The following is a 24,789-nucleotide window of genomic DNA, read 5'->3' on the forward strand; positions in this document are numbered from 1 at the left end:
TAGGAACGCTATTACATGTGGGACTAAGTGAATGTGGCTTAAAACAAAAAAAAGTTGGAAGGAACTAATAGCATTTCAAGGAAATAATATATCTTCATTTATACAATAAGTGTACTACATGACATGTTGTAAACCTGGATGTGTGTTTTCACTCAGTTGGCTTGGTGTAATTTATGTTGAAGTATGACCACCTGCAACTTCTGTAAAATATCCCATTGAGCATTTTAATACATGATTCTGCTGAGGAGTAGTAGCAATAGGAAGTCTATAGGCTGTAGTGCTAGAAATGCTGTCATGTTGTCTTTTTTTAGGGATCCAGTTAAAGCAGTAACTGATTTGTGTCAAACCTAGAAGGGGTTTGTAATTGCTTGAATACGAAACTAAGTGGAATTGAAATATAACTAGCACAGTCTAATAAGATGGTATCTTAATTGTTTTTTAATTGATCATTTCGTTTAACTTGCCTCACTGATGCTGCTCTAGTGTCCAAAATGGAGTTTCGTATAACAAATTGTGCCATGTTGTCCCTTGTTACTGTTTGATTTTTGGAAGACGCAGCAGTATATCATTAAATGGGGATGGGGAAGAAAAGAGGGAGAAGAAAATGGTTAAAGCAAATATATGGTCTTGGAGAATGCTATTCTCTAACCTTGTACATACAAAGTTAAGTATAAGAGAACCCCACTGAATTTAATTGCCTTTGGGTCAAGGTTGTAGTAAGAGTTTTATCCATAGCAGTCAATTGTGAAAGGCATATCACGTAGATAAAGCATTTGATTATAGTAGTCCTTCATGATTTGTTATAGTAATGCCATGGATTTTAATTGATCTGGAAGGCTGATTGGTGGGAGAGAACAAGAAAAGCATTGCACACAGAGGACCAGCCTTAATGGAAAGGTACTCTTGACACTTCTAGGAAACTTCAATAAAACAACATCTTGCCTGTGTTTGAGGAGTTGTGTTGTTATCAGTGCTTCAGGAAACAATTTTCTTCTTTCTTGAAAGGAATATCTTGGGGTTCTCAGTTCCTTGGAAATATAAGCCTTCTTAAAAAAAAAAAAAAAAAAAAAAAAAAAAAACAAAACAAAAAACAAAAAAAACCCAAACAAAACACCAAACCCCCTCCCCCAAACCCCCCCCCCAAAAACCAAAACCAACCAAACAAAAAAAACCCAAAACAACAAACACCACCCCCCCCCCCAAAAAAAAAAACAAACCCCACAGACAAAATGATACCCCAAAACACAAACTAAAACTTCTGTCGCAGGTTGTCTGGCTCTTGCAGAGCTTACATTTGGTGTCTGGGGGAAGACACCTGAACTACAGCTGCAAGCACTTGGCTCTTAAAGCTCCAACTCATGCTGATGCCCAGTAGTTAACAGTGGGGGAAGGTAAGGCAGAGTTGCTTTTCTTACTCTAAAAATATTTTTTTTTTCTTGTATAATGGAACACTACATGCTACTAGATAAACTCAGTCCCATACAGCTCAGACAGTGCAAGGAAACTCCTCATCCTGGAGAACCTGTCTCAAGAAGGCATGTAGATGACTGGGTTTTAACTAATGTGTTCAGAGAGCAAGGACTTGCACATAAGAGTCTTTATCTTTTTTTAGGTTGTTTTTGGTAATTTGACAACATGGGGGTGGCTTATAGAACTCATTCAAAACTTGAATGGTTAAATCTTCTTGTCATCTTGGATGCTTTTTTCCTGAAGTTGTACTCCTGCCTGTCATGAGTTTGATGTGAGGAAGACGAAATTACACAGATTGTTGAGACTAGTTAGTACAGTATACTTCTGTTTTAAGGTAGAAGAAATACTAATATGACTACTCAGGGAAAATAGGAAAGATTAATCTGAAAAAATGTGTATTGTTCTGGAGGATTGTTCATAATGAGTATAGAGTGGTTCTGAACTGGGAAATGAGGCATTTCAAAAATAGCACTGCAGAGTTTCAAACTTCTATGTTCAACTCTGCCTCTCCCCAGTACTTAAATCCATGGTTTGATAAGGGGTAAGCACTTGATCAAGTGCTTGGAACTAAGGTAAAAGGTTGCCTGTTCATGGTGCTGAAGTTTGGACGGATAGTAAATCATCTGGTGGTTTATCCAATAATAAAGGTACCAGTGATTAAAGTGGGACTGTCAGTCTTCTGGGTCTGTGTGAGTTACCTCTCTTGTTCCATACTGCTCTTCCTCATAACACAGGCAACTTACTTCATGTTTTATATTTGTCTTTACTGTGTGATCTTCTTGACGCTGGTTTTTAGAAGCCTACTTGAAACTTTTTGGTCATAATCCCTATATGATTTTCCAATGAAGTACTAAAATAAAAATCTTCTGACCTGCAGCACAGCCAAGTACAGCGTGGTGACATTTCTACCTCGATTCCTGTATGAGCAGATAAGAAAAGCTGCAAATGCATTCTTCCTCTTCATTGCCTTACTGCAGGTATTGTTTTATTGGTTTGCCTTGATTATAAAATGAAATTGTAATGCAGTAAAACTTGTTTCAGTTGTTATGCTTAACTGCGAAGAAATTTAGACATATTTTAATAGTAATATTAGTGAGGTACGTACTTTATAATTGAAATTAGAAGGCAACTTAGAAGGCAGCTTAGACTTTTTCCAGTGTATTTTGTGAAATCAAGCTAACTTTATTCTTAAGTAAAAACAAGTAGTAGTATCATAAAACATGGAGCTATTGATCATACTGAGCAGAAAAGCATTTGTGGATTCTTGTGAAGCTGCTGACTCTTTAGATAGCCCAGATTATCACTGCTTCCAGTTGAATTGTATCAGTTGAATGCTTTTCTTGTGAAGAGAGGAGAAGTAGAATAAAAGGCATGTACAACTACTTTATCTTTTAACTTCATGGTAGTAATTTTTTCAAATCTGCTGAGAGCTTAGGCTAGTTTGCCTACTGAAATTGGATGTCAGTTAAGCACAAATCAGAAAGCTCTGCATTCTCTCTTCTGAGAGCTTTGCATAAAGTTCTAAATTCACTAGAAACTAATTTTAAATACTTAAATACAAATCTAAAATAGGTATCTCTTCTCCCTCTGTTCACAGCAAATTCCAGATGTCTCTCCAACAGGAAGATATACCACCTTGGTGCCATTGCTATTTATTTTAACAGTTGCTGGCATCAAAGAAATCATAGAAGACTATGTGAGTATGATTATGGGGAAGGCTGTGCTAAAGACAGTGTTTCAAAAAAAAAAAAGCCCCAAAATGCCACAAAGCCATGCATCTCTGAAGTCTATTGAGTCATTCCTTAACAGCAGCAAAATATCCTTTTGACTTCAAAGCTCTGAACTTGATGAGAATTTCTATAGCACTGAGAAATTAAGAATTTTCATTATAGGTGGTGAACAAGGAAACAATAGAAGTCAGGACACATGTTTCTACCTCTTCAAACTTGTATAGTCATCCTTTTTATTAGAAAGGCCTGGCTAGAAAGACACTGTAGAGTCCTGATGGCTTTCTTAGTTGTTCTTTGAAATGGGCAGGGGGAAAGCAACTTCAGCACAGAGCAAACTGTTTTGGAGAAAATCTGCACTAACTTACTTGGATACTGTTTATAATAGAGGTCTTTTTGCTTTGCAAAGTTCTGATGAATAAAATAATTTAGAAATCAGTCTAAACAAACAGCACATAGAATGTATAGCGCAGCTGTCATCTAAATATACTGTTCCTCATTGTTCCCCTTGTTTTTATTCCAGAAACCAGTTTTGGAGACTTAGGGGTTTTTTTGCTGTTGATCCAGGCTTGAGTCTGATTTCCAACATGGAGACTCTCACTTTAAAGTTAAATTATATTCTTTTACAGACCATTTGGATTTAGATGAGCTATGTGGCTTTTAAAAAAGTAACATAAAGGCAAAAATGACCTAATGTATCATCTTGCTGTTTGTCGTATTTCTAGCTGTAATGGTTTTGGAATCTGTAATGAAGTGTGGTTTTTTTTCCTTGCAGAAAAGGCATAAGGCAGACAGTGCAGTGAATAAAAAGAAAACAATAGGTAAGACTAAACAGTCTTTAAGTTAAATATTTAAAGTGCAAATAGTGAATACCAGAAGACTTACTTTTGAGCAACTCTTTTGCTTAAACAATCATGATAGTGGGGAATGCATGTCTCTTTGGACTAGGTAGTTACTGGTATGTTAGGATTTTACTTTAAATGTTTCAGACTGATGCTGATTGTGTGACACTTGGGGGCGAGGCATGGGTGCGATTATTAGAACTTAAAAGTTCATGTAATTTTAAGGTTGTCAAAGTTATACAGGTCTCAGCTCCTCCAAGAAAACCAAGCAATCTTCTGCCCTGCCAAACTCTATCCTGATTATTCTTTAAAAAAACCAACACACCCACAAAACAAACACACACCCCTCCCCTAAAAAACCAAACCCCAACAACCCCTTGAAACACTAGAAGCTGGTGTCAAAGAAATGTTAAGTCATTTTTGTAAATGCTGCTGCCCTTAAAATATAGGAAGAGCTCTGGGGATTTTGTAGATTTGCTTCCCTGAAGTGTCATTGAAAGAGAATTTAACACTGATGTCCTCTGAATGCCTACATGTATCCCTAATGCATTGATGCTACTTGGCACTGAATACCTGAAGACATCATTTTTGTTTTCTTCATCTCCCTTAAGTGAAAACCTGTGCAGAAAATACAAAGAGTTTATTGATTGCTGCCCTATGGTCAGGCCGTGCTGCAGTCATGGGATTTCCGTGTTCCTGTGCTGGACAGCTCCTTCGCTGCTCCTCTGCGGAGATCTGCAGATGAAATGGAAGACACAGGGACTTGGCCTTTGAGTAGAGCCCCTTCCTCCCAAACACATTTAGCTTCAGTGTCAGGAAGCTAGAGGAACACTTAAAGGAACATGGGGAACTGAACAACCTGCTAGCTCCATGCTTCAGTTAACAGGCAAAATGTTTGCGGGACTATTTTCAGTGAGTTAGTTTTCCTATGTGCTTGAGAAGTTAAGTTGATCATTGAGATTGTATATTAATGAATATCAAAAAGCATTGCTTTACCAGTTCAACGTAATTTCTCTACAAGAATCTGGGAAGGTGTGTCAAGTGTGAGAACACTGTATTTATTAGTCATGAGAAATTGGCAATTAACTGGCTGTAGCACAACAGGCCTTGGTACAGGTAATATGAAAGACTGCTCTTTCAAAGGTCACATAGGCAGTTCTAATTCATTTGTAGTTAGAGAACATGTGCTAACAAACACTTCAAGGGAAGTTTATCACAGTACTTGTGGAGAGACAACCTTAAAGAACATAAGGTATTCTTATGGAGCGAAGTGGAACTTAGCACCTGAAAAATTATTTTAGTTCAAGTTTTATTTTTTACATTTGAATACTCTAAATACAATTTTCAAAATAATACTTAAAACTGTATCCTCATATTTCTTAAGAGGAAGGCTGAAGAGGTTCATTCTTGAGACTTGTGTTATGAGAATGAAAAGCTAATTTATGTTCAAGGTGGGATTAAGAGGAATTAAATTTGTTTTGTATGTGCCTCTAGGCTCCTCACAGGTGAGTGAGGCCTAGCCAATGCAACCAGTACAGAGAGCAGTTCAACTCACTCAAAAGTAGACATCTACTGGCTGGTTAGCTATGTTCTGAACTACGCTGACTGCAATGACCAGATGCTTGTTTCAGTAATATTCACGTATGCTTTGCATTTATCTTCATGTTTAGTTTTTTGAGCAGTAGTGTATCTTCAAAGCATACTTCTTACATTAAATTTCCCATTGAAAAGATTGGTTTGCTTTGCAGAGTGGCTTTGGTATGTAGGAATTAAATTCCCTTTGGAGGAAACTAAACTCAAAGTTCTGCTCCAGATGAGCAATGTACATCTCCATTAGGAGCTGGAGCGTGTTAGGCTCTGAGCCAGTGTTTCATGCTTGGACAGCTTCATGTGGTGCATATGGAGATGGCATTCAATCTAGAGACCAGACTAAATATAATCCCAAGTGAAGCCCCTGAGCAGCATATTGCATAGATGTAGAGAGCTCAGTAATAACTCTTCTGATGTATTGATCCTCTCATTGTCAAATTACAGAATAAGCCATGAGCATTTAATACTGTATGGGATGCCCTTGAATAGTAGACAAGCACAGGGCTAGCAAACTATTGTATAAGACTGATGAGAAATGCTTGTCCTTCAGGAGCAGCACTTCAAATGGCCTTACACTCCTAGGTGTGAGTGACAGTATTAAGTCCTGGATCTAGAACATTAATATGCTGTTTTTAATCTTAGAAAATCTTAGATAGAAGGGTTATATTGAAACTCTGTTTTTGAGTAGGAGCAGTCTTTTTAGGTACTTGTTCTTTGTTACTTTAACCAAATACCTTTTGACAATGAATAATGCATCAATTTTACCCTCCTATAAATATTCTAGAGAAGAGTCTTTTCTGTCCTTTGGAGTACTCCTATAAAACTGGGTTAAGCAGAGTAGAAGGTGCAAAATTGCAACCCCCAAAATTCTGAACTGTTTTATGTTTAATGGAAGCTTTCTCTTTAGATTGTGGGGCTATGAGTCTAAAAAAAAAAAAATAGTTGCTTCAGTAATATGCTTGACTAATTAGTTTTATTAGTTCAATTTATTTCAGTAAAGTGTGAAAGCTAAATTGTTTTCTTAAGTAAATTGTCTACAAGATCAAGTTCATGGCATTTGAAGCTAGAAAATGTCTTTGTTGTATGTTCACATGCAATGATGTGAACTGTTTGCTGAAATGTCTCCAAGACGTTCTGGTGGAACAGGGAGCTGTTTAAAGCAAGGTACAGGAGATGCTAAGTGTTGCACTTTGTTTCTGAGGGTTTGGGTTTTGAGTCAAGGCTGCATGTATGTGGCTTTTTCATTTGAGATTCTGGGCTCAGGCCTTCTCCTGTGTTCTGAACTAAGCAGAGCTCAATTCAAGCACAGCTTAGAAGAGGGAAGGAAGGTGTGCAACAAAACTGTTCTTCCCCTAAGCTGCATATACTTGTTTGGGTGGAAGCTCAGCAGTTCGGATGCATCACTAGCAGTGCTTCTGTTGCTGCCCACCCATTTTTTGTTAAACGGTTTACTTCATTGTGATCCATCCGCTGTAATATTAAGTTTCAGGATTCAGTGTTTCAAAGTGTGTGGCCTGGGGACAGGAATCAGGAGGTGGCTTTCTTGTACTTGATCTAGTGTGACAAGTCTTGCATTCTTGTTTGGGGAGTGCCCTAACCTGAGTAGGACAGCTGAGGCTGTATTCAGCAGAATTGTATCTTCTGGGAATTTGGTATGATTTTCAAATGAGCAACATATGTGAATTGCATAGAACTGAGGAGAGATTTTATTCAAAGTAGGGGGCTGGCCTCTTAAACTTTCATCTGTTGCACACTACACTTTTTGAACATCTTTAAAAACTTGCTGCAGCTGCTTTCAGTGAAGGGCTTGAGTTTGTTTAGGTGTACTGGGTGTGATCAGACCTGAACTGGATTTGGTTGCTCACCAATGATTGGGCATAAATCTTTGACCTTGCTGTTTAGGCTAGGCTAGTATTAAGTATGTGTATAGCATCTAGAGGAACTACTTAAATGGAAAAGCATGTTCCAGAGTACATGACCAATGAGTGTGTTAAAACAGCAGTATAGGACTTGGGCACTACAGAAGCCAAGGCCTGGTTCAGTGCCTCGTTTTCTTTTTTGTTTTAAATTGAGCTTCAGCATTTAGGATTCTTCTTCTGCCAAAGCTGATCTTAGCTCAAATTCTTACTGAAAAGCAAGCTTGACAATTAAGCCTCAGCCCTATAAAGGCAATTTATATGGTAGTGAGGTTGGATGTGTCAGAGTCAAAACATAATGAATAAAATGCAAGGAAAAAGGTGAGAAGTGAAAACTCTGGTTGTCATACATAGAGTAAAGATGCTTCCTGGTATTGATTGACAGTGGGCAATAATGCCCTTTGTTTTAAGGAAGGTCACTTCCCAAACGAGTAACAACACTGCCCATCTGTGCATTAGTATGAAATGATGCCAAGAAGAAATCAGGCCACCAGCTGTTGTCTAGCAGGTGATAAAAATTATATGATATAATATAAATACTAAGGGCACATTCTTCTTGCTTGGATGCACATGCCTACAGCTGTGGACAAGTGTGGTCCTAGCTTCTGAAAACTACTTTTCTGATGTGTGTGTTAGTTCCCATTCTGGCCAATGTTCACTACTGCTGATATACTTGTTTTGAAATGTGTCCAAATCTTGGGTATTTATTCTAATCTAACTTTAAACTTTCTTTCCAGTTCTAAGAAATGGAATGTGGCAGAACATTATGTGGAAAGAGGTAAATAAAATTGAGGATTGGAGGGAATGGAAGGAGGTGTTCAAGAATTACTTTTGCTGGAATAAGTTCAGAGGCCTAGAGTTAACGCATGCTGTGTGAGAATTCCCTGTGACTTGGGGTGGGAGGGATCCTTTCTTTTGCAATAGTGAAAATTGCCCTGAGCAAGGTACCTGAGTACCCATCTTTAAATCCTGGTACTATGTTTCTGTCATGCTAATGAACTGTTGTAACTGTTCCTGCTTGGACAATTAATATGGTCCAGGGTGTAAACAGTATTTTTGTTTTCAGTCCACATCTAGAAGAGTAGCTTTCACTGCAATGCTGTACCTGCCCTGAAAGTTGAACAGAGACTTATTTTGCTACCTGTGCTAAAAAGTTCTTAGGTTTTGAGGCTAATTAGTAAGCTATTTGCTCAAGTAAGGAACACAAGCCCGGCTGCTACCTCAGGCACTCAGGACCCATGTTCTGTTGAAACCCTGTGCCAGGACCTGGTGAGCTTTATTTCTAGAACTTTCTGAAATCCCTCAGGATGTATTGATCTAATTGCGGCTCTTAATGCCTTTTTAAGGACAAAATCAGCCCTGTTAACTGATAAATGAGGAAAAAGTACACTCTTTTAAAACCTCTGGGAAATGAGACCCACCTCAAGAGTCCTAAAAGCGATCCTGCTGAAGTGTTAGGCTGTATTATAAACTAAAGATTACCAGGGATTCTGATGGCTAATGCTGATGCCTGTTTATGCTGTTCCACGTACTATTTGTAGTGAGAACACTGAATTGAAAGATATTTAAAGCTGAGCCTGGAATCTGGTTTTCTTATACCCTTAAGCACTTCTTGAATAGGCCTGTGTTTGTATCTGCATATTGTCCAGGCTTGCATTTATTGTTAGGGAATAACAGTTCTGTACTATCCACCTGGTTTACTTTAAGGCAGACTTCTGATCTTTTTTGTGCTGAAATTGGTAGGGAATTTGTTTTCAGTGGGATCAGAGCAAGACTAATGAATCTGCCTTTTCAAACATGCCATCTGTTTCAATTTTATAAATTAATGTGTTAAAAATATTTTAAGGCTGTTTCCGACTATCAGGAGTGCATTGGTGCTAAGCAGTCTGATACTTATCAGACAAGCCTGGCTTACTGTTTTGAGAATGCTACTTGGTACTACTTAGAATGAAAGTGCCATGCATGTGTGACTCCCATTAAAGGTGCTGGAAACTCTTAGGTCTTCAGTATTGCAGAAATTAGGACTTTGCACATCTCAAGTGACTACAGGTCAGGGAAGCACTGGTTGATACTATGTATCTGTACAGACAATACTCCTTGCTAGTGACCAGTACAAGTAGTGCGTCTAAAGAGGGCTAAGGGAAAATTATAGTGATGACTTGGTAAGTACGTAATATGGAGAAAGAATAGGACAAACTCTTGATACTTGAGGAATGTACAGTTTAAAGATAACTCTTTTACTAGGAAAAAAAATCTTTCCATAGGTTAAAACTAAAGAAAAAAACCCCTCAAATTTGGATAATGGCAGGATTATAGAAAAAAGTAACTTTTTAGTAAATAAACCATAGAAGTTCACACTTTGCAATTGAGTATATCTATTTTTTTCTATAGAGAATTGATTACTTTGCCTTCAGAAAAGTGAAGGCTTTGATCCTTCTGAGCTTGCAGTGAAAAGTACTCTGACTTTCAGAAGCACTGTCTCTAGCTGTTCTGTGCATGATGCTGTTCTTTTGACTGGCTGAAAGAAAATAACAAACTGGTAACATTCTGGACAAGCGAACTGTTTGTTTTTCTCTTCCATGCTACTGTACTCCTGTCCCTGACTGAACAGGTAGCAGTAGGAGATATTGTGAAGGTCACCAATGGGCAACATCTTCCAGCAGATATGATCATTATATCTTCCAGGTATCCTGAATGGGTGTGGAAATGATGTGTCTGATGAACTGAGGTGCAGAGGACTCTAAACTCTGTATTTGCTATTAATAAAAACAGACATCAGATGGCACTAATTCTTCTCCACATCTAAATTTCAACAAGGTCAAAACAGTGCTTTACTAGGCAATAATTCATGTATCATTGTAGATAAGTTTTCAAGAAAGAAAGCTTCTTTAAGACTTCATAGTATGATGTATCTGTAATTCACGAAGTGTATCATTGAGGTTGTTGGAAAACTGGAGGTCTGTTACACAAGCTTCATGCTGTCAGTTGCTCTATGGCCTTCTGAGGATCCTCCATTTAATTAAGGAAGCTTAAGTTTTTTTCTAATTAATTCCACTGAGGTTCCAGCATATTTTCCTGCCCCTCAGGAAAGATTTTTCTTTCAAACAGTAATTCTAAAAGGCCAGTGCAGCTGGCATCTAATAACTAGCTTGCAAAATAGCTTTTGGGCTTCATTTGTTTACTCCCTGTCTTTGATACAGCGCACATATAGCCCATCCCTAGCATGGTAGCAACAGTAAATGTTGAGTACTGCTCATTTTTATTTGTGAAATATGGGACGACTTGTTTATACTGATGTACTGGCAAACAAAGCTTGGTCGCTAGTTCCTAAAAGCATTTGAGTGGACCTTGGCTGCTAATCTAGATCCTATGTTGTGTTGAACAACTTGAGGCCCAATCAAGACTACTGTTGTCTTAGATGAGATTTAAACAAGAGACGATAGTGCAGTTCCTGTTCTTGAACATGCTTTTTTCTAATAGTCAAACCTTGTGACACCTTGTTCTTCTCCGTAATTTCCTTCTGTCCACATGCTTTTCAGCAGTGACTGCAGGTTGCTCTGGTCTCCGGGTTACAGTTCTTAGATGACCCAACTTCTAAGGGAACTTGTTTTCTAAGCTACTGTGTTTTCTGCTCCTTCCTTCTTGTCTGTGCCATTCCTGGGGGGTTTCATTTTTTGGAAGCTGTATGGGGAAGCTCAGTCTTTTTGAACTGCCACATGATCAAGGATAGAGGTATCTTCATTCCATGGTATACAATATTGTATTTTTTTTTTTTAAAACAAACCCCTCATTTTAAATAAGCAGTTGTCAACCTTAATATGCAGTTAGCTAGGCTACTCTTTGACATCAGTAACTTGCTGTTTCAGCACTGAGGGATACTTGTTCTACTCAAACTTCTCATGTATTATACTACAAAACCTTCTGCTCTTTCTTAACTTGCATGGGTCAGCTTTTTGTTCTACATTATTCTACTAACCTGCTGTCATTGATAATCACATAGCTGGAGAAATTAACCCAAAGTCTGTTGTTTTTGGAGAAGCTTTGCTTGAAGTAAATAGCAATTTCTGTGGCATTTCTGCTTTACAATTGGTATTATTCCCATGATTCTTTTAAATGATAATACTAAGTGTCCTCAGTTCACCAGAAGGCTTTGCATGCTCTGAAGGGGTGGGATCTTTTGCTTGCATGTGTTAACTTTCTGTGTCTGACCTGTCAGAGATGAAATAAAAACTGTTTATCTTGACTCTTTTCCCCACATAGAATAAAGGTGACATCAAATGAATTTTACATAGAGAATAAATTTACATGAAGGAAAAAAGATTTGAATCCTAACACAACTTTGTATGGAAACACTTCCACACTTCTGTGGAAATGAAAGGAATTGTCTTGCAAGAAGTCTCCCTCCTGAGTTAACCACTTCTGTTGTAGTGGATAAGGTGTTTGTGACAGAAGTAAAATTGGAATCAAGCTGGACTTAATCTGTGGCTTTCTTGGGTTCAGATTCAGGTTGCACATGCAGGAAGAGATGACGAACAGACTCTGAACCTTTTTTTAAGAAAAATTCTCTGGAGAGAAAAATCTAGCTGCTGCTTGTGTTATAAATGTACCTGTCTGTTTCTTAACAATTTTTGTCCTAAGGAGCCTTTATTTCTGACTCTTCTGCTGATTAAGTACACTTGCTGTTAGAGCAGTTGGTTACTTTGGAAAAGAACTAGAAACATCTCAAGAGTATGAAAAGTGATATGCTGAAGAAGCACACGTTTGGGTCCAGATGGGAAACTGATATTCCTTAGCAGCCTGAGAAGACAGTTGGGAAAAAGTTTTGGTGGTGCCATACAGAGGTTTTAAATCTTAAGGGGCATGTCAGGAAAAGATCCATGATAGAAGTACCCTTCCTTATCGCAGGTGCTACCTATGCAGACCTCCTCTGTGTTAGATGTAGGTAAGACCTTGACTAATGGAAAATTCACAGTTCTGTGAGGAAGGTTTGTTGGTGGTTTTTTTTTTGTGTGGCTGTGGGGTGTGTTCCCCCCCCGCAGTGGTAAGGGCAGAAGCATCTGTGGAAGATGCAGATCACAGCCCACAGTTTCAATCTTATTGTACCCTTTTCTGATTCTCAAAAAAAAAAGCTGATTAGCAGTGACTTCAGATGTACCTCCACAAGTCCCTCAACTTTAAGGTGATCTTGTGGCCATGGAACCAGTTGGATCTCAATAGCAGAGAGCACCACCCTCTTCATCCAAGCCCATTCCCTTTTTTACACTGTTCAATACTTAGTATTTTATAGCTCTTGCAATCTGAAGCAATTTTATGGATGGCAATGTAAAATAGTCCACTTTGGGCATCTAAGTTTATCATGACTTGTTAAATTTTTATTAACCTTCAGATTTAGATTTGTCTCTTTCTATAATTTGTTGTATGAGAGTGTTCATATCCAAAGACATGTCTGTAAAATGTATACTTTTCCGCTGGCTCTTTCATGGTCATATACCAGCAATATGGATTTTTGTCTTCTGCAGTGTATTGAAGTGTATTGTGGACCATTTTAGTGCAAAAGTAGTATACAAAAAGTACTGAGTTTTAATACTGAAAATCTTATGCTCCTCACAGTGAACCACAAGCCATGTGCTATATTGAAACAGCCAATCTCGACGGGGAGACGAATCTTAAAATACGACAGGTAAACCAAACTGAATTTCACCTTTTTCTCTTTCCATTTAGCTATCTAATATTAGCTACAAAGCGGAGTCTAGCTTGCATGGCAACAATACAAGTACTCTTTAAAAAAAAAAAAAAAGCATCTCTCCTTCCAGGTGGCTGTAGCCTTCTTTCCAACAGATACAAACCCAAGCAATAATGCTTCATGTGCAAGTGTAAGGAACTAGTCTGGAGGAATTATTATAAGCCCACAAAGGCAAATCAAGCAACCTTGCTGTGTTTTGCTGAAGGTCCAGTAAGTGGAATTGAAGTGCTGTATTTAAAAAGAAAGAGGCAGCTGTGCTTGTAATGAGAGCTGCAGTTTCTGCTGTCCCAAGTGCCAATCTGTCTGTTGCTTCTGCCTCTGCAGAGTGCTTAAAAGGGCTTTTTAAGTTAATTTGTTCTCTCTTTGTGGTAAGTAGTAGAATTTATTTGGATATTTCTAGGTTTGAAGAAATACTGTTGATTATGGTGTTTAGAAATAGTTCAGAACCTTTGCCCTCTTTAATTTAAAAAAAAAAATTGGATTAGGATTTTGAAATACAGATTATTTTTAAAAAGCTGTACACTTGCTGCTTGTTTACTGCCTTTGTAGAAATGTGATTTACTGTTCTGGGTCAGTCCAATAGATCAGATCTTGATTTCCTGTCAGATTTTATGTTCTTCATGATACATGCCTAAAATACAAAAATGAGCTTGTGGGGCCTTTTAAGGCCTTGTTCTGGCTTGCAGTGCTGCAGTGAAAATCTGGCAAAAGAAACACGAAATGGGTCACTCTTAACCAAGTGCAGGTGTTCGTAGACAAATGAAAAGCAATGCAGTGTCATATGTGCACTCTGAGATGGAGTAGCAATACTTTAGGTTAGTTGCATGAATGGTTGCTAATTAACCCTGTTAACCTTGAGTAGGATCAGAGCATAATGGCTTCAGTGACCCAAGAGAGAATACACTTAGGAGTGACTATATTTAGCAGCAGTAACACATCAGCAGAGCTATACTTGCAGAGTAAAGCCAGGCCTGTTTATACTGCTTGTCTCCTACTTCCTCCTGCATATGTGCAACTCCGTGCTTTGTGGATGGGACTTCCCTCTTGCTTACAGAGAGATCATGTAGGTAATAATAACTCTCTTGTGTAAGGGGATTTAAACCAATCCTATATAAGCAGGATCATATGTGTCCATAATGAATCTTCCTTGTGGGAAAGAGTTATTGAATACCTATTAAAAAAAACCCAAACAAAAAAAAATCCCACCCCACCAAAACCACCAACAAATTCAACAGAAAACCTTGACACATTTAATTACATTTGATGTCTTAGATGTTGGAAGAAAGCACCATTTTCCTAGGTTGCCTTCTAATAACAATTTTTGACAAGAATCTCCTTTGGATTGGTCTCTGCAGGGATTGTCTCAAACTGCTAGTCTCCAGTCAAGAGAAGAACTGATGAAAGTATCTGGAAGGATAGAATGTGAAGGACCCAACCGTCATCTTTATGACTTCACTGGAAACTTGCGCCTAGATGGCCAAAGGTATTGACTTGACAACAAAGCCGTAAACTCATTTGTTAGGAAAAATGCTTCCTATGTGCTTTTAGTCTGCAACACTGAGCATATGCATGTTTTTGTCGGAAGAGGAGGGTAATAATTAACAGTTGTCAATCAGAGCATCTGCCAGTATAAGATAACATAGTTCTGTCTTCCTATGGAGTCTTCTGCTTGTTATGGTAGAGGTGGTTTCTTTGGAATCGTAGTGTTTTTTATCAAAAGTAACATCTAAAGAGAAGGAAGAGTGGGGGAAATGGTTGGGGTTTTTAGGGCCTTCTTGTTGCAGGAGATACGCAGAGGAAATAGGAAATGTTTTCCTTCCAGCTAGAGGCACAGGCTGCACCAAGTTCAGATCTATAGTGAAAAATGATCTCAATCTGGAGTCTTTATCAGTCTGACTTTGATCTGTTGCAACTCTTGGAAGAAAATAACTTAGTTTTAGTACTTGAATTCATAGAATTTGAAAGGTCAGTAGGAACATCCAGGTTTCATCTTGCTGTACCTGTTTTCCTGCACAAAAATCGTATTCCTTGGGCATCTCAGCTGAATAGTGACAGACACAAGAATAGAAGAAGATAGCTTCCATCCCACTTGCAAATCACATGGGTAATACAGTTTTCCCAAAATGTTGGTTTGTTTGGCGTATGTGAGGTTATAGTGTGCTTGGAGTGGATGGTCTGTCTGCAAGCGATGCTTCTCTATCCTTGATGTGAGAGAACCTATTAGCCAAGGTAAAGTGCGGAGTAGGCTTATGTCTGCCATGTAAGTTCTCAAGTTTTGGGTAACCAGAACAGCTCCCTTGCATTGCCTTTGCCTTACTGTGCTTTAGCAGGGATTAGATTTACACAGGTTTCGGTGCTCTCTTGAGTTATGTGGGCAATGTAAGTTCATTGTACTACTTTCCTCCTTTCGTGGTTTGTTGGTTTGTTTTGTGGGTGTTTTTTTTGAGGGGGGAGTAAGGCTGAAGGGAGAATTACTTTCCTAAAGTATTATCAAGAATTGAAAGATATGCATACTTCTTGCTTTGCAGCCCAGTTCCTGTTGGTCCAGACCAGATCTTGCTAAGAGGTGCACAACTGAGAAACACTCAGTGGGTCTTGGGTATTGTTGTGTATACAGGACATGATACAAAACTCATGCAGGTAAAGTTTTTAAGGAGATTGAGAGCATGTTCTGACAGAAGCTGGTCATCTTTCCTGTATTCTATTTGTCTTTTGGACTTGAGTTTACGAAATGATTTCATGGTAGCTGTTTAAGACCTGGAGGCTTTGAGGAATACAAGGATACTGTTGTCCTTGAGGTTGCATGTGCACATGTGTAAACACTTAATGAGGTATTTGTCTGAAAACACTTCAATAGGTAGGCAAAACTGACTGTATTTTATCTTAATTTATCTGGTAGCTGGACAACATTTAAAACTGAGGTTTAACAGCTGAGGGGATGGTAATGACCACCTACAATTTTAGCACTTGGAGATAATTAGGTTAAGACTACAGTCTCTGTATTGCCTTAATGGCGGGGAGTGCCTGGAGAGACCAGCAACCTGTATGTGTTGCTCACCTCTGCTGACTGTCAGTGGGATGGACAGACAGGAGATGAGCATACTAGATCTTCAGAACTGAATGGTTCTCTTACTCCAATCTCCTGTCAGTTTTGGAGTCATTAGGAGTATTGGCTCCTATTAACCTTGTTGAGCTTTGCATACAATACTGAGCTAAATAGAGTTGAGGTAGCAAGTTCTATAATGGACTCTAAAAATAAAGACTGAGTTTGCCTCTGCAATTCCCTCTTGTATAAGCCATTGCCAGACTTTTTTTTTTCTGCTGCTGTTCAGAATTCAACCAAAGCACCTCTGAAGAGATCAAATGTGGAGAAAGTGACCAACATGCAGATCCTGGTTTTGTTCTGTATTCTCCTGGTGATGGCCCTTGTGAGTTCTGTAGGTGCCTTATTATGGAACAGAACACATGGCGAAGTCGTCTGGTACCTTGGCTCCAACAGTGAGTATGCAGGCAGTGTGCTAGGGATGTATCAGGCTGTAGGGCCAGCCAGGCTCTTAGCTTTGCTAAGAATGAATGCATAAAATAAGAAACAAAGAAAGAAACAGAGCCTGTTCTAAACAGGCCTGCAGAGCCTGCAACTTTTGATGGCCCAATAATTTTTTTTTACAATGGGCTGGCATAAGTGAACTTGCTGGTGAGGCTTCTGTTAATAAAACCTTTTAAAGGTAAATGTCTCTGTCCTACCACCCAGGGAGCAGGGAAGAAACAGAAGAGGGGCAAGACTTATTCTTGGATATTTGGTGTTCAAGTTATTTCAGCTCTGTGGAGATGCCATGCACAAATCTGTTTTTAGAGCAGGTCATGTACTACTGCTTTATGTATCATGTCTGACTGTACCTGACTGCAGGATAGCAGGTATCAATCTGATGATACTGACTTCAACTTTATGCTTATGTACAGAAGCAAAGGATTTCTCTAGCTGTTTTTCAGTCAGAAATGCTGATCTGCTCTCATTGTAGAGAAAACTGTTCAATGCTAAATGTTACAATTTTGTATTTATTGGATAATGTTTCAGAGTCGTTTTGGCTTCTGACTATTATTTTGTAATGAGAAAACCAATCTCTTAGCATGCTGTATTAAGGGGTTTTATTTTAATTTCATTCATACTCCTTGGATTTATTAGTTCAGATAAAGAATGGCCTTATGCAAACACTTAAGGATGAAATAAATTGTTCTCCAGTATTCTGACTTGAGGGGGTTACAATAGCTAGCTATAAAATGTGTTGTTACAAACATCTTGAGATGCAGATCTGAAAACAATTCTTGCAAACTGCAAATGGTCTCTCTGCTGGTGATTGCAACACAGGTGGCAAAGGGTGTCTTCTGCAGTTTAAGAACAGCAATTGTGATAGTAATGAAAAAAATCATATAGGAAGAGCATGGAAGTGCCTCATATTTGACTCTGGTTTTTGGTAGTTGTAGTATCTTCTAGTAGCAGTATCAGCAACTTTCAAACTTTCTTCGCTATACTCCCCTTAGCTTTTTAATGAGGCAGTTTAAATTTGTGCCTTCCAATGGTGGAAGTAATATTGGAAAAGATTAATGGAACAAACTCTTGAACTTGTGCTAATATAAAACAGGTGCAACCCGTAATAAACTAGGGTGGCATAGTAGTCTGTATAGATGCTTTTTGTAAACTGAACGCACAATTTCTATTGCTTCTGTAGTTGCCACACACGGGAAAGACTTTTTCAGGCTAGGCAGGTAGATATTAAATTTTTGTTCAATGTCTAATTTTTATAAAGATTGTATTGGAAAAACCTTTTCCAGTATCGAGTGTGCTTCTACTCTTTCTATAAACTGATGAAAGGTATAGAATTTGTGTGTGCCTACACTTGGAGGTGCCTGGGTCCAAACTTCAAGTCTTGCTCTGATCTTCATTAGGCTTCATCAACTTTCTCTGGCTTCTGTCTCCTAGGTTGCTCCTCTGCCTCCTTACTAACTTATTTGTAACATTGAAAATCCCTTAGCTGTGGGCTGTGACCCCATCATGCTGGGTGCTCTGCATGCTAACTGAAATGCCCCCCTAAGCTTTAAGGAAAGTGAAGAACAGACAAATGTGGACACTGCATATAAAGAGAGGCTGTGGGTGGCACCATGAACAGGAGCCTTCATCGTGTCTCTGCTGAGCCTTGCCCATTCCTGCCTGCTGTTTGTAAATGCTTCCCCTTCCCTTTAGGACCAGTTGTGCTGGCAGATTTATTTGGGCAACTTGCCCAATGTTGTCACCGTTAATAACAGCTCTTCTGCCTAAGCAGGATACCTTAGTTAATTTACTAGGTGTCTGTTAACAGTCAGTTTGTTCACTTAGATTTCTTTAGTGTGAGTAACTTCTCAATTCTGCCAATGCTGGCAGATTTTAGAACAAACTTTAGTCTTTATTTTTTGTTTTCTAACTCTACTGAAACAAGTAGGGACTTTCTGAAGGGTAAAGTTTGTTACTAGTGATATTGGTGGCTCTTAACTGGGGCAGTTGACACATCAGATAAATCTCTAAATTTGGGTTATAGTGTGGAATATCATACCTCTCACCATCTGTTTAGCAAAAATTGTTCAGAAAGTGTTCTGTTCTCTAATATATAGCCTCGCTAATCTTGCCCTTCTTCACCTGGCATACTACGCTGTATATCCAGGCATGTGTTCTGTGGGTGTTTTATGTATGTACTATTGAAATCAATATTAAGGCCCTTATAGTAGGTCTCAACACACTTGCTGATTATTTTAGCACTACTAAATCTGATCAGGCCAACTGCAGAAAGATGATTGCCCTTGTACTGTACCGCTCAGACTTCTGCCTTCTGTCTGTTGATGTCTTATGTCTTTTGGTCCACAGAAATGCTGTCTGTCAACTTTGGATACAATCTGCTGACATTTATAATCTTGTACAACAACCTTATTCCAATCAGTCTTCTGGTGACATTGGAAGTTGTCAAGTTTACTCAGGCTCTTTTTATAAACTGGGTAAGTAACAAGAATAAATGTATTAACATCAGTTTTGGGAAGTGACATTAAAAAAAAAAACAACCCACCCTGAAATCTTTACCAGATTTTCTGATGACTTTTCTGATGCAACTTCTGGGAAAGGCAGAGAGAAGTTCAGAGGATTTATTCTGTATTAGTTCTGTGTTCCACAGGAAATGACAAGATTTCGTTGTAGGAAGATCCCCTGTGCAAATGATCACTCTTGTATATCTTGGGCTTTCAGAATGAGAAGGAAGGCTCAGCTCTTTTGGTTGAAGGAGGTCTGTCAGCTGACTCACGTTTAGTAAATATCTTTTAAAAACTCTTCAGTACCTTATAGCTTCTCTCAGCCACAGCAGAGGGAAAGACTAGACTTATTTAGGGGTGTGTCTGGGGGGGGGTTAGTTTTGGTGTTTTGTGGCTTGTTTTTTTTTTTTTTAATTCCTGAGGCTGGCCTTGAGGTCATCTCTGGTGTGAATCATAGTACTTCTGTAACGAGATGAGTTGGTGGTGCCTCATGCAACAAAACAGTGATCCCTCTGTTCAGGCAAGCTTTGACTTCAAAGTGTGTTTCTCTTCAGTTGTGGACCAAAAACACTGTAGTGATGACTCTTAAGCTAAAAAAAACCAAGAGGAATACCTTGTATTGGGTATGCATTAATCCTTGGACTTTAAGTAAAGTTGTAGTGGTTCCTCTAAAATACAAGTAAATAAGGTCTAACATGTGTCTGTTCTCTGAGCTGCTTATAATGTATTGGAGATGCTTGACTAGTTTATCTGAGAAATTGCTTTTGGTTCATGTAGCAGCTGTTTTGTTTACCCTCCCAATTGAATGCAATAATAGAAGGAGTTGATTTCAGAGTCACTTATTGTCTCTTCAGTCATGGATGTGGCTAGAGTAGATTGCATTGTTGTAACTGAAGACCTATGATTAGCATGGCTAATGCCTGTTAGAACTTCTTCCTACTGTACTAAGATCTTAGACTAGAGATGCAATGAAGAAAATGATAATTACCTATAATTGAATCTGGCTTTTCTCATGTACATGTAGCATGGAGGTATACTTTGGAAAGGAGGCACCCCTGTTCAGCCTGGGATGCTGGTTGTCTCGCAAGCTTTCAGAACCTCCACCAATGGAGTTAAGTCAATCAAGCCAAGTTGGAGCTGACTAAAAGAAGGCTGGAGGCTTCAGTGTTTAATTTGCATAGCATAGGTCTAATTTTGCTCTCATTTCAGGACATAGATATGTATTATCCTGAAACAGATACACCTGCAATGGCCAGAACCTCAAACCTTAATGAGGAACTTGGGCAGGTAAAACAACATTTTCTTGACATGTTTGTGATAATGTTCTGGGAAGACAGGTGTGAGAGTGTGCTGTACAAATCTGCTTTATTCTGTTGCTCTGTGGCTCAGGTTAATGGGACGTCTTTACTTCCATTAGTCCAAGTCTTACAAGTAAAATAATGAGCTATTCTAGAATTAAATTCAAGGTCATATAGGCAGTTTTAAGCCTGGGAGTTGAATCTTTCTTATGTTCACTCTAAACTGAATTTTTTCCTCAAGGGTGTTGAAGAGATGCTCTGTGGTTGTGACTCTATACTGGAACAGAATGCACAGGACTAAGCTTGGCTGAAGAGCAGGCCAATAGCCTCAGCCTTAGTTCTTCATGTTCTTAGTTCTTCATGTTTCTGACCACCCCACAGGAAATGCAAGTCAAAAAAATGCAGTTCTATTCCTAATTTAGTTTGTGTTATATGCTAGAATATAAATGACTTGAAGTTCCTCAGGTGTTTGGGTACCTACTTTGGAAATGGAACCTGTACAAGTTAGAAGTCAATGCTGTGTTCAGAAGCAGTGTAGTGCACAGCTAAAGGATCACTTAACTAGTAGTGTAGTGCACTGTCTTGTAACTGAATTGCAAATATTGAGGAAAAGCTTTTTGCAACTCTAGGCAAAATATTCTGGTCTTTCAATAGGCTAACTCCTGTGTTAGCACCATCCCTTCCTATGTGTTGCTGGTTTAAAATCTTACCTGGTACAGAGGTAAAACAGTGTGGAATTTAGCTTGCAATTAATTTTGGTATGTTGTGGCCTACTGTAGGTGGGAATCGTGAATCTGCGAAGGCTCCAAGAAGACGTGTTGCTGTGTTGGTGTTGTCTCCAAGTTCTAGCTGAAAGTCACTAGTTTCCATTAAGGGATTATTAGCTTGGGCAGTACTGACTGTGGCTGCGCGTCTTGCACTTCAGGACCACTTGTGACTGGATATGAGAAAAAGCAGTTTGTTTGCCTGCAGAATACCACTTAGACTTACTCTAGGATATTCCTTGCACAGTACTGTTTATGGGGGAAAAAAACCCAAGCAAATTCTTGGTGTTTTATGGAACACAGAATTTCTTCAGTGTGTTAAATTTTAATGATTCTTCAACAATCTTAAGTCTTTGTTTTTATTTCCAGTCTTGCTGTTTGATGTTAGTACAGTTGAAAGATTTGGTGAATGTTCAGCTAGCACAAGCAAGTACATCTGTCTTGACCACACTGGAGCCTAGGCAATTGATACCTACTATTAGGGCCTTGCTGCATTTAGAGATAAAGAAGAAATAATGCCATCAAATAACTTTCCTGATTATTTTCTTGTAGCTTTGGTAAGACAAACCAAGCTGTAATAAGCCTGCATTGACCAATACTGTGACATTTGAGCCCTATGTCTCCCAGAATTTTCCTGATACTTAATCTATTTTCGACGTTGAGTTTTGTTACTTTGCAAGTTGAAAACTAGACCTTTTTTTTTTCTTCCAGGTAAAATACCTGTTTTCTGATAAAACAGGTACTCTAACATGCAATATCATGACCTTTAAGAAATGTAGTATTGCTGGAGTGACATATGGGTAGGTATGACTTCTTTAGAAGCTGTGTAGCTTAATATGTGCCTATTAATGGTACATGCTCTTATATCAGAACAGGATTAGAACATTCTGTTCTTCAACTGGTATTTTCGTATATTTTGTGGTCTCAGTTAATAGCTTTCATTTTCATGTCCTGCAACACTAATTATGTAATGCAAACCTGGGGAGTACTTTACCCAAAGCAAATAGAAATAACTCTTTCCTAACTTATCTGATCATGATTTTGCACTTCTGCTTTAGTTTAAATAACCTCTGGCCTTTCCAGAGGGAAGAAGATGCAGCCCAAGGGTAGCAATTGTCAGTCATCTTTCTGTGACTTCTTCAGATGAACCAGGATTTCATTACAACGATGTAGCTGTAACTGTAGTTGTAGAGTTAAATATTCCTCCATGGGAGAGATACCCACTTACTGGTTTTGTTCTGTTTCTGTCAAAAGGATCCCTTTGAGTCATGGCAGTATTTCATAGCACTTGGCCTTTTGAGTCTTGAATACTAAATCTTAGTTTTAAATGGGTAGTTCTAAGATGTCTGTGCAAGTTAACCTTTGAGTTTCATGGCAGCTAAATTAGATACCTCAAAAGGCAGAAAACTTGGTTCAAATGTATGAACAGCTGAGCCCATGGTTCCAGCATATGTTTGTATGTGTGATGACTCATTGATCTTAGCCTTCTACCTGTTTTTTGATTTGCAAAGTGGAATGAATGTGTGTTTTCCTTTTTCTACCCCTCAGTCACTTTCCCGAGCTGGAAAGAGAACGTTCATCAGAAGACTTCAGGTAAATATATTTTAAGACATTTGTGTTCTGTGTAGCAGAGTGGGGACAATCTATGTGAAGGCTGCTTTCCGGTTTGGGACTGGAAGAAGCCCAAGGGAGAGATGTGTTTGAGTAAAATGCTCTTCCAGCAGGAGCCGAATGCAGAGCTAGTGGGTGGCGGTGCATCTTTTCTGCTTAGAGAGATGGTGGGTGAAGGGGAGTGAGGGATGGGCAGTGGCTGGGATGGCTTGGATGCATGCTAATGCAGTGCTTAATTGCAGACAACCAAATTACAAGCTACGAGTAACTTTCTTTACAGTAACCTTACCTCTAGCTAGAGACTGAATGTTACTCTTTGCAATCACGAAGTTCAAACCTGACAAGGAGAAGAAAAGGAACTTTATTAAAATGCTGTCTTTTAACAATTCAACTGGGAAGGAGCTTGATATGGAGATGTCTCATGTCAAGAGAACCACTCCTCTTTATTCAGAGATCTAATGAATAGAGGTGATGGGTCTGTCCTGTTCTACAGAAAGGAGTGAAAACTTGGAAGTGTTATGCAGGTGTCACTAGCTATATTCAGATTAACAGGAAGGGGGGGAAGAGCTAGAGAGGGCTGATGTGGCTTTGGCAAATATCCGTAAGAAGTGAGTTCCCACCCAAGAAACAGGTAGACACTGAATGCTGTTAGCCACTTTCTGATGAACTAAGTTAGGTTTCTCCATTGGTCCATCTCATTTTTATGATCACCTTTTAGGAAGGTGATACGATATGATGGTATGTTGCTACTTTGGGAGATGTGATTTCTATGGATAATCTTCCAATATGTTGCTGTTTCCTTCATTGCCATCTTTTCTTGTATGCTTATTTTCTAGTCAGTTCTGTGGAAGAGTTTCTTCCAGGTACTAATTTGGAGTACTCAAGCTTAAAATCCTCCAGTGGTCAACTTGAAGCAGAACTGACTGACTAGAGAGGAAGCTTAGGGATATTGATCTTTGACCTATCTTAAAAGCAAGTCACCTTGAAATCCTTGTATTTCAAGTACACTTAAAAATGCTTCTGCATCTGTCCTCGGAAGTGTGTTGATACTTGGATCTTCTCAAATACACTTGCAAGCATAACCATTTTGGGTTTCTTGCTGGTGTTCTGAAGAAATTATTGCTCATTTTCAGCACTTTGTGCATTACTCACATGATCTTTTCACAATACTTTCAAGGACAGTAGAATCTTATTTTGTTTTTCCTTTGCTTCCCAATAAAATAGATGAAGTAGTAAGATTGGAAATGTTGCCACTGTTATGTTTGAATATGCTTGTCTTGCTCTGCAGCCAGCTACCTCCTTCCACCAGTGAATCGTGTGAATTTGATGACCCAAGACTGCTGCAAAACATTGAAAATGACCATGTAAGTCTACTCTTCGAATATCATGTCTCTTAAACACCCTATTCTAGGTGTCTCTGGAATTGAATGCTAAACAAATCTACTTGTGTAATCAAGTCTGCTCTACGGGTTTGTCATGCAACCACAGAGTGGGGAAAAAGGAAACAAAATAGCTTCCCCAACCCCTTTCTGCCCACTTGTCTTACTACTGAATTAAAGAAACAATGACATCAATATGGGTACCAGATAGCTATAAAACAGCTTCATATATGCTAGTGTATATGGAAGATAGTGTCTTGTAGCAAATGATGGTAGAAATTGTAATTCTTTAAAAGAAAAACTACTTGGAGTGTTCAAACATCCATACTGTTAAAATACCATTTCTACCAGTAATCCAGAGCATTGCAAGGTGGTTCGTGTGAGACCTGCTTTAAATTCTG

At 38.7% G+C, this 24,789-nt stretch overlaps 1 protein-coding gene across 2 annotated transcripts in view; it reads left to right on the forward strand.

Annotated features, from left to right (window-relative positions):
• The window catches only part of ATP8A2 (ATPase phospholipid transporting 8A2), a 309,679-nt gene that overhangs the window by 12,875 nt on the left and 272,015 nt on the right, over window positions 1-24,789 (forward strand). For both annotated transcript variants that reach the window (XM_075490877.1, XM_075490875.1), the window contains exons 2-15: window positions 2,348-2,447; window positions 3,068-3,166; window positions 3,973-4,018; window positions 8,283-8,323; window positions 10,157-10,230; window positions 13,156-13,225; window positions 14,644-14,771; window positions 15,817-15,928; window positions 16,621-16,786; window positions 19,182-19,309; window positions 20,546-20,623; window positions 22,110-22,198; window positions 22,947-22,991; window positions 24,298-24,373. In XM_075490877.1, coding sequence (XP_075346992.1) covers window positions 2,348-2,447; window positions 3,068-3,166; window positions 3,973-4,018; window positions 8,283-8,323; window positions 10,157-10,230; window positions 13,156-13,225; window positions 14,644-14,771; window positions 15,817-15,928; window positions 16,621-16,786; window positions 19,182-19,309; window positions 20,546-20,623; window positions 22,110-22,198; window positions 22,947-22,991; window positions 24,298-24,373 — 1,252 coding nt within the window. The remainder of the gene's footprint in view (window positions 1-2,347; window positions 2,448-3,067; window positions 3,167-3,972; window positions 4,019-8,282; window positions 8,324-10,156; window positions 10,231-13,155; window positions 13,226-14,643; window positions 14,772-15,816; window positions 15,929-16,620; window positions 16,787-19,181; window positions 19,310-20,545; window positions 20,624-22,109; window positions 22,199-22,946; window positions 22,992-24,297; window positions 24,374-24,789) is intronic.

This window comes from Mycteria americana, chromosome 1 (genome assembly GCF_035582795.1).
Source record: "Mycteria americana isolate JAX WOST 10 ecotype Jacksonville Zoo and Gardens chromosome 1, USCA_MyAme_1.0, whole genome shotgun sequence".
NCBI lineage: Eukaryota > Metazoa > Chordata > Aves > Ciconiiformes > Ciconiidae > Mycteria > Mycteria americana.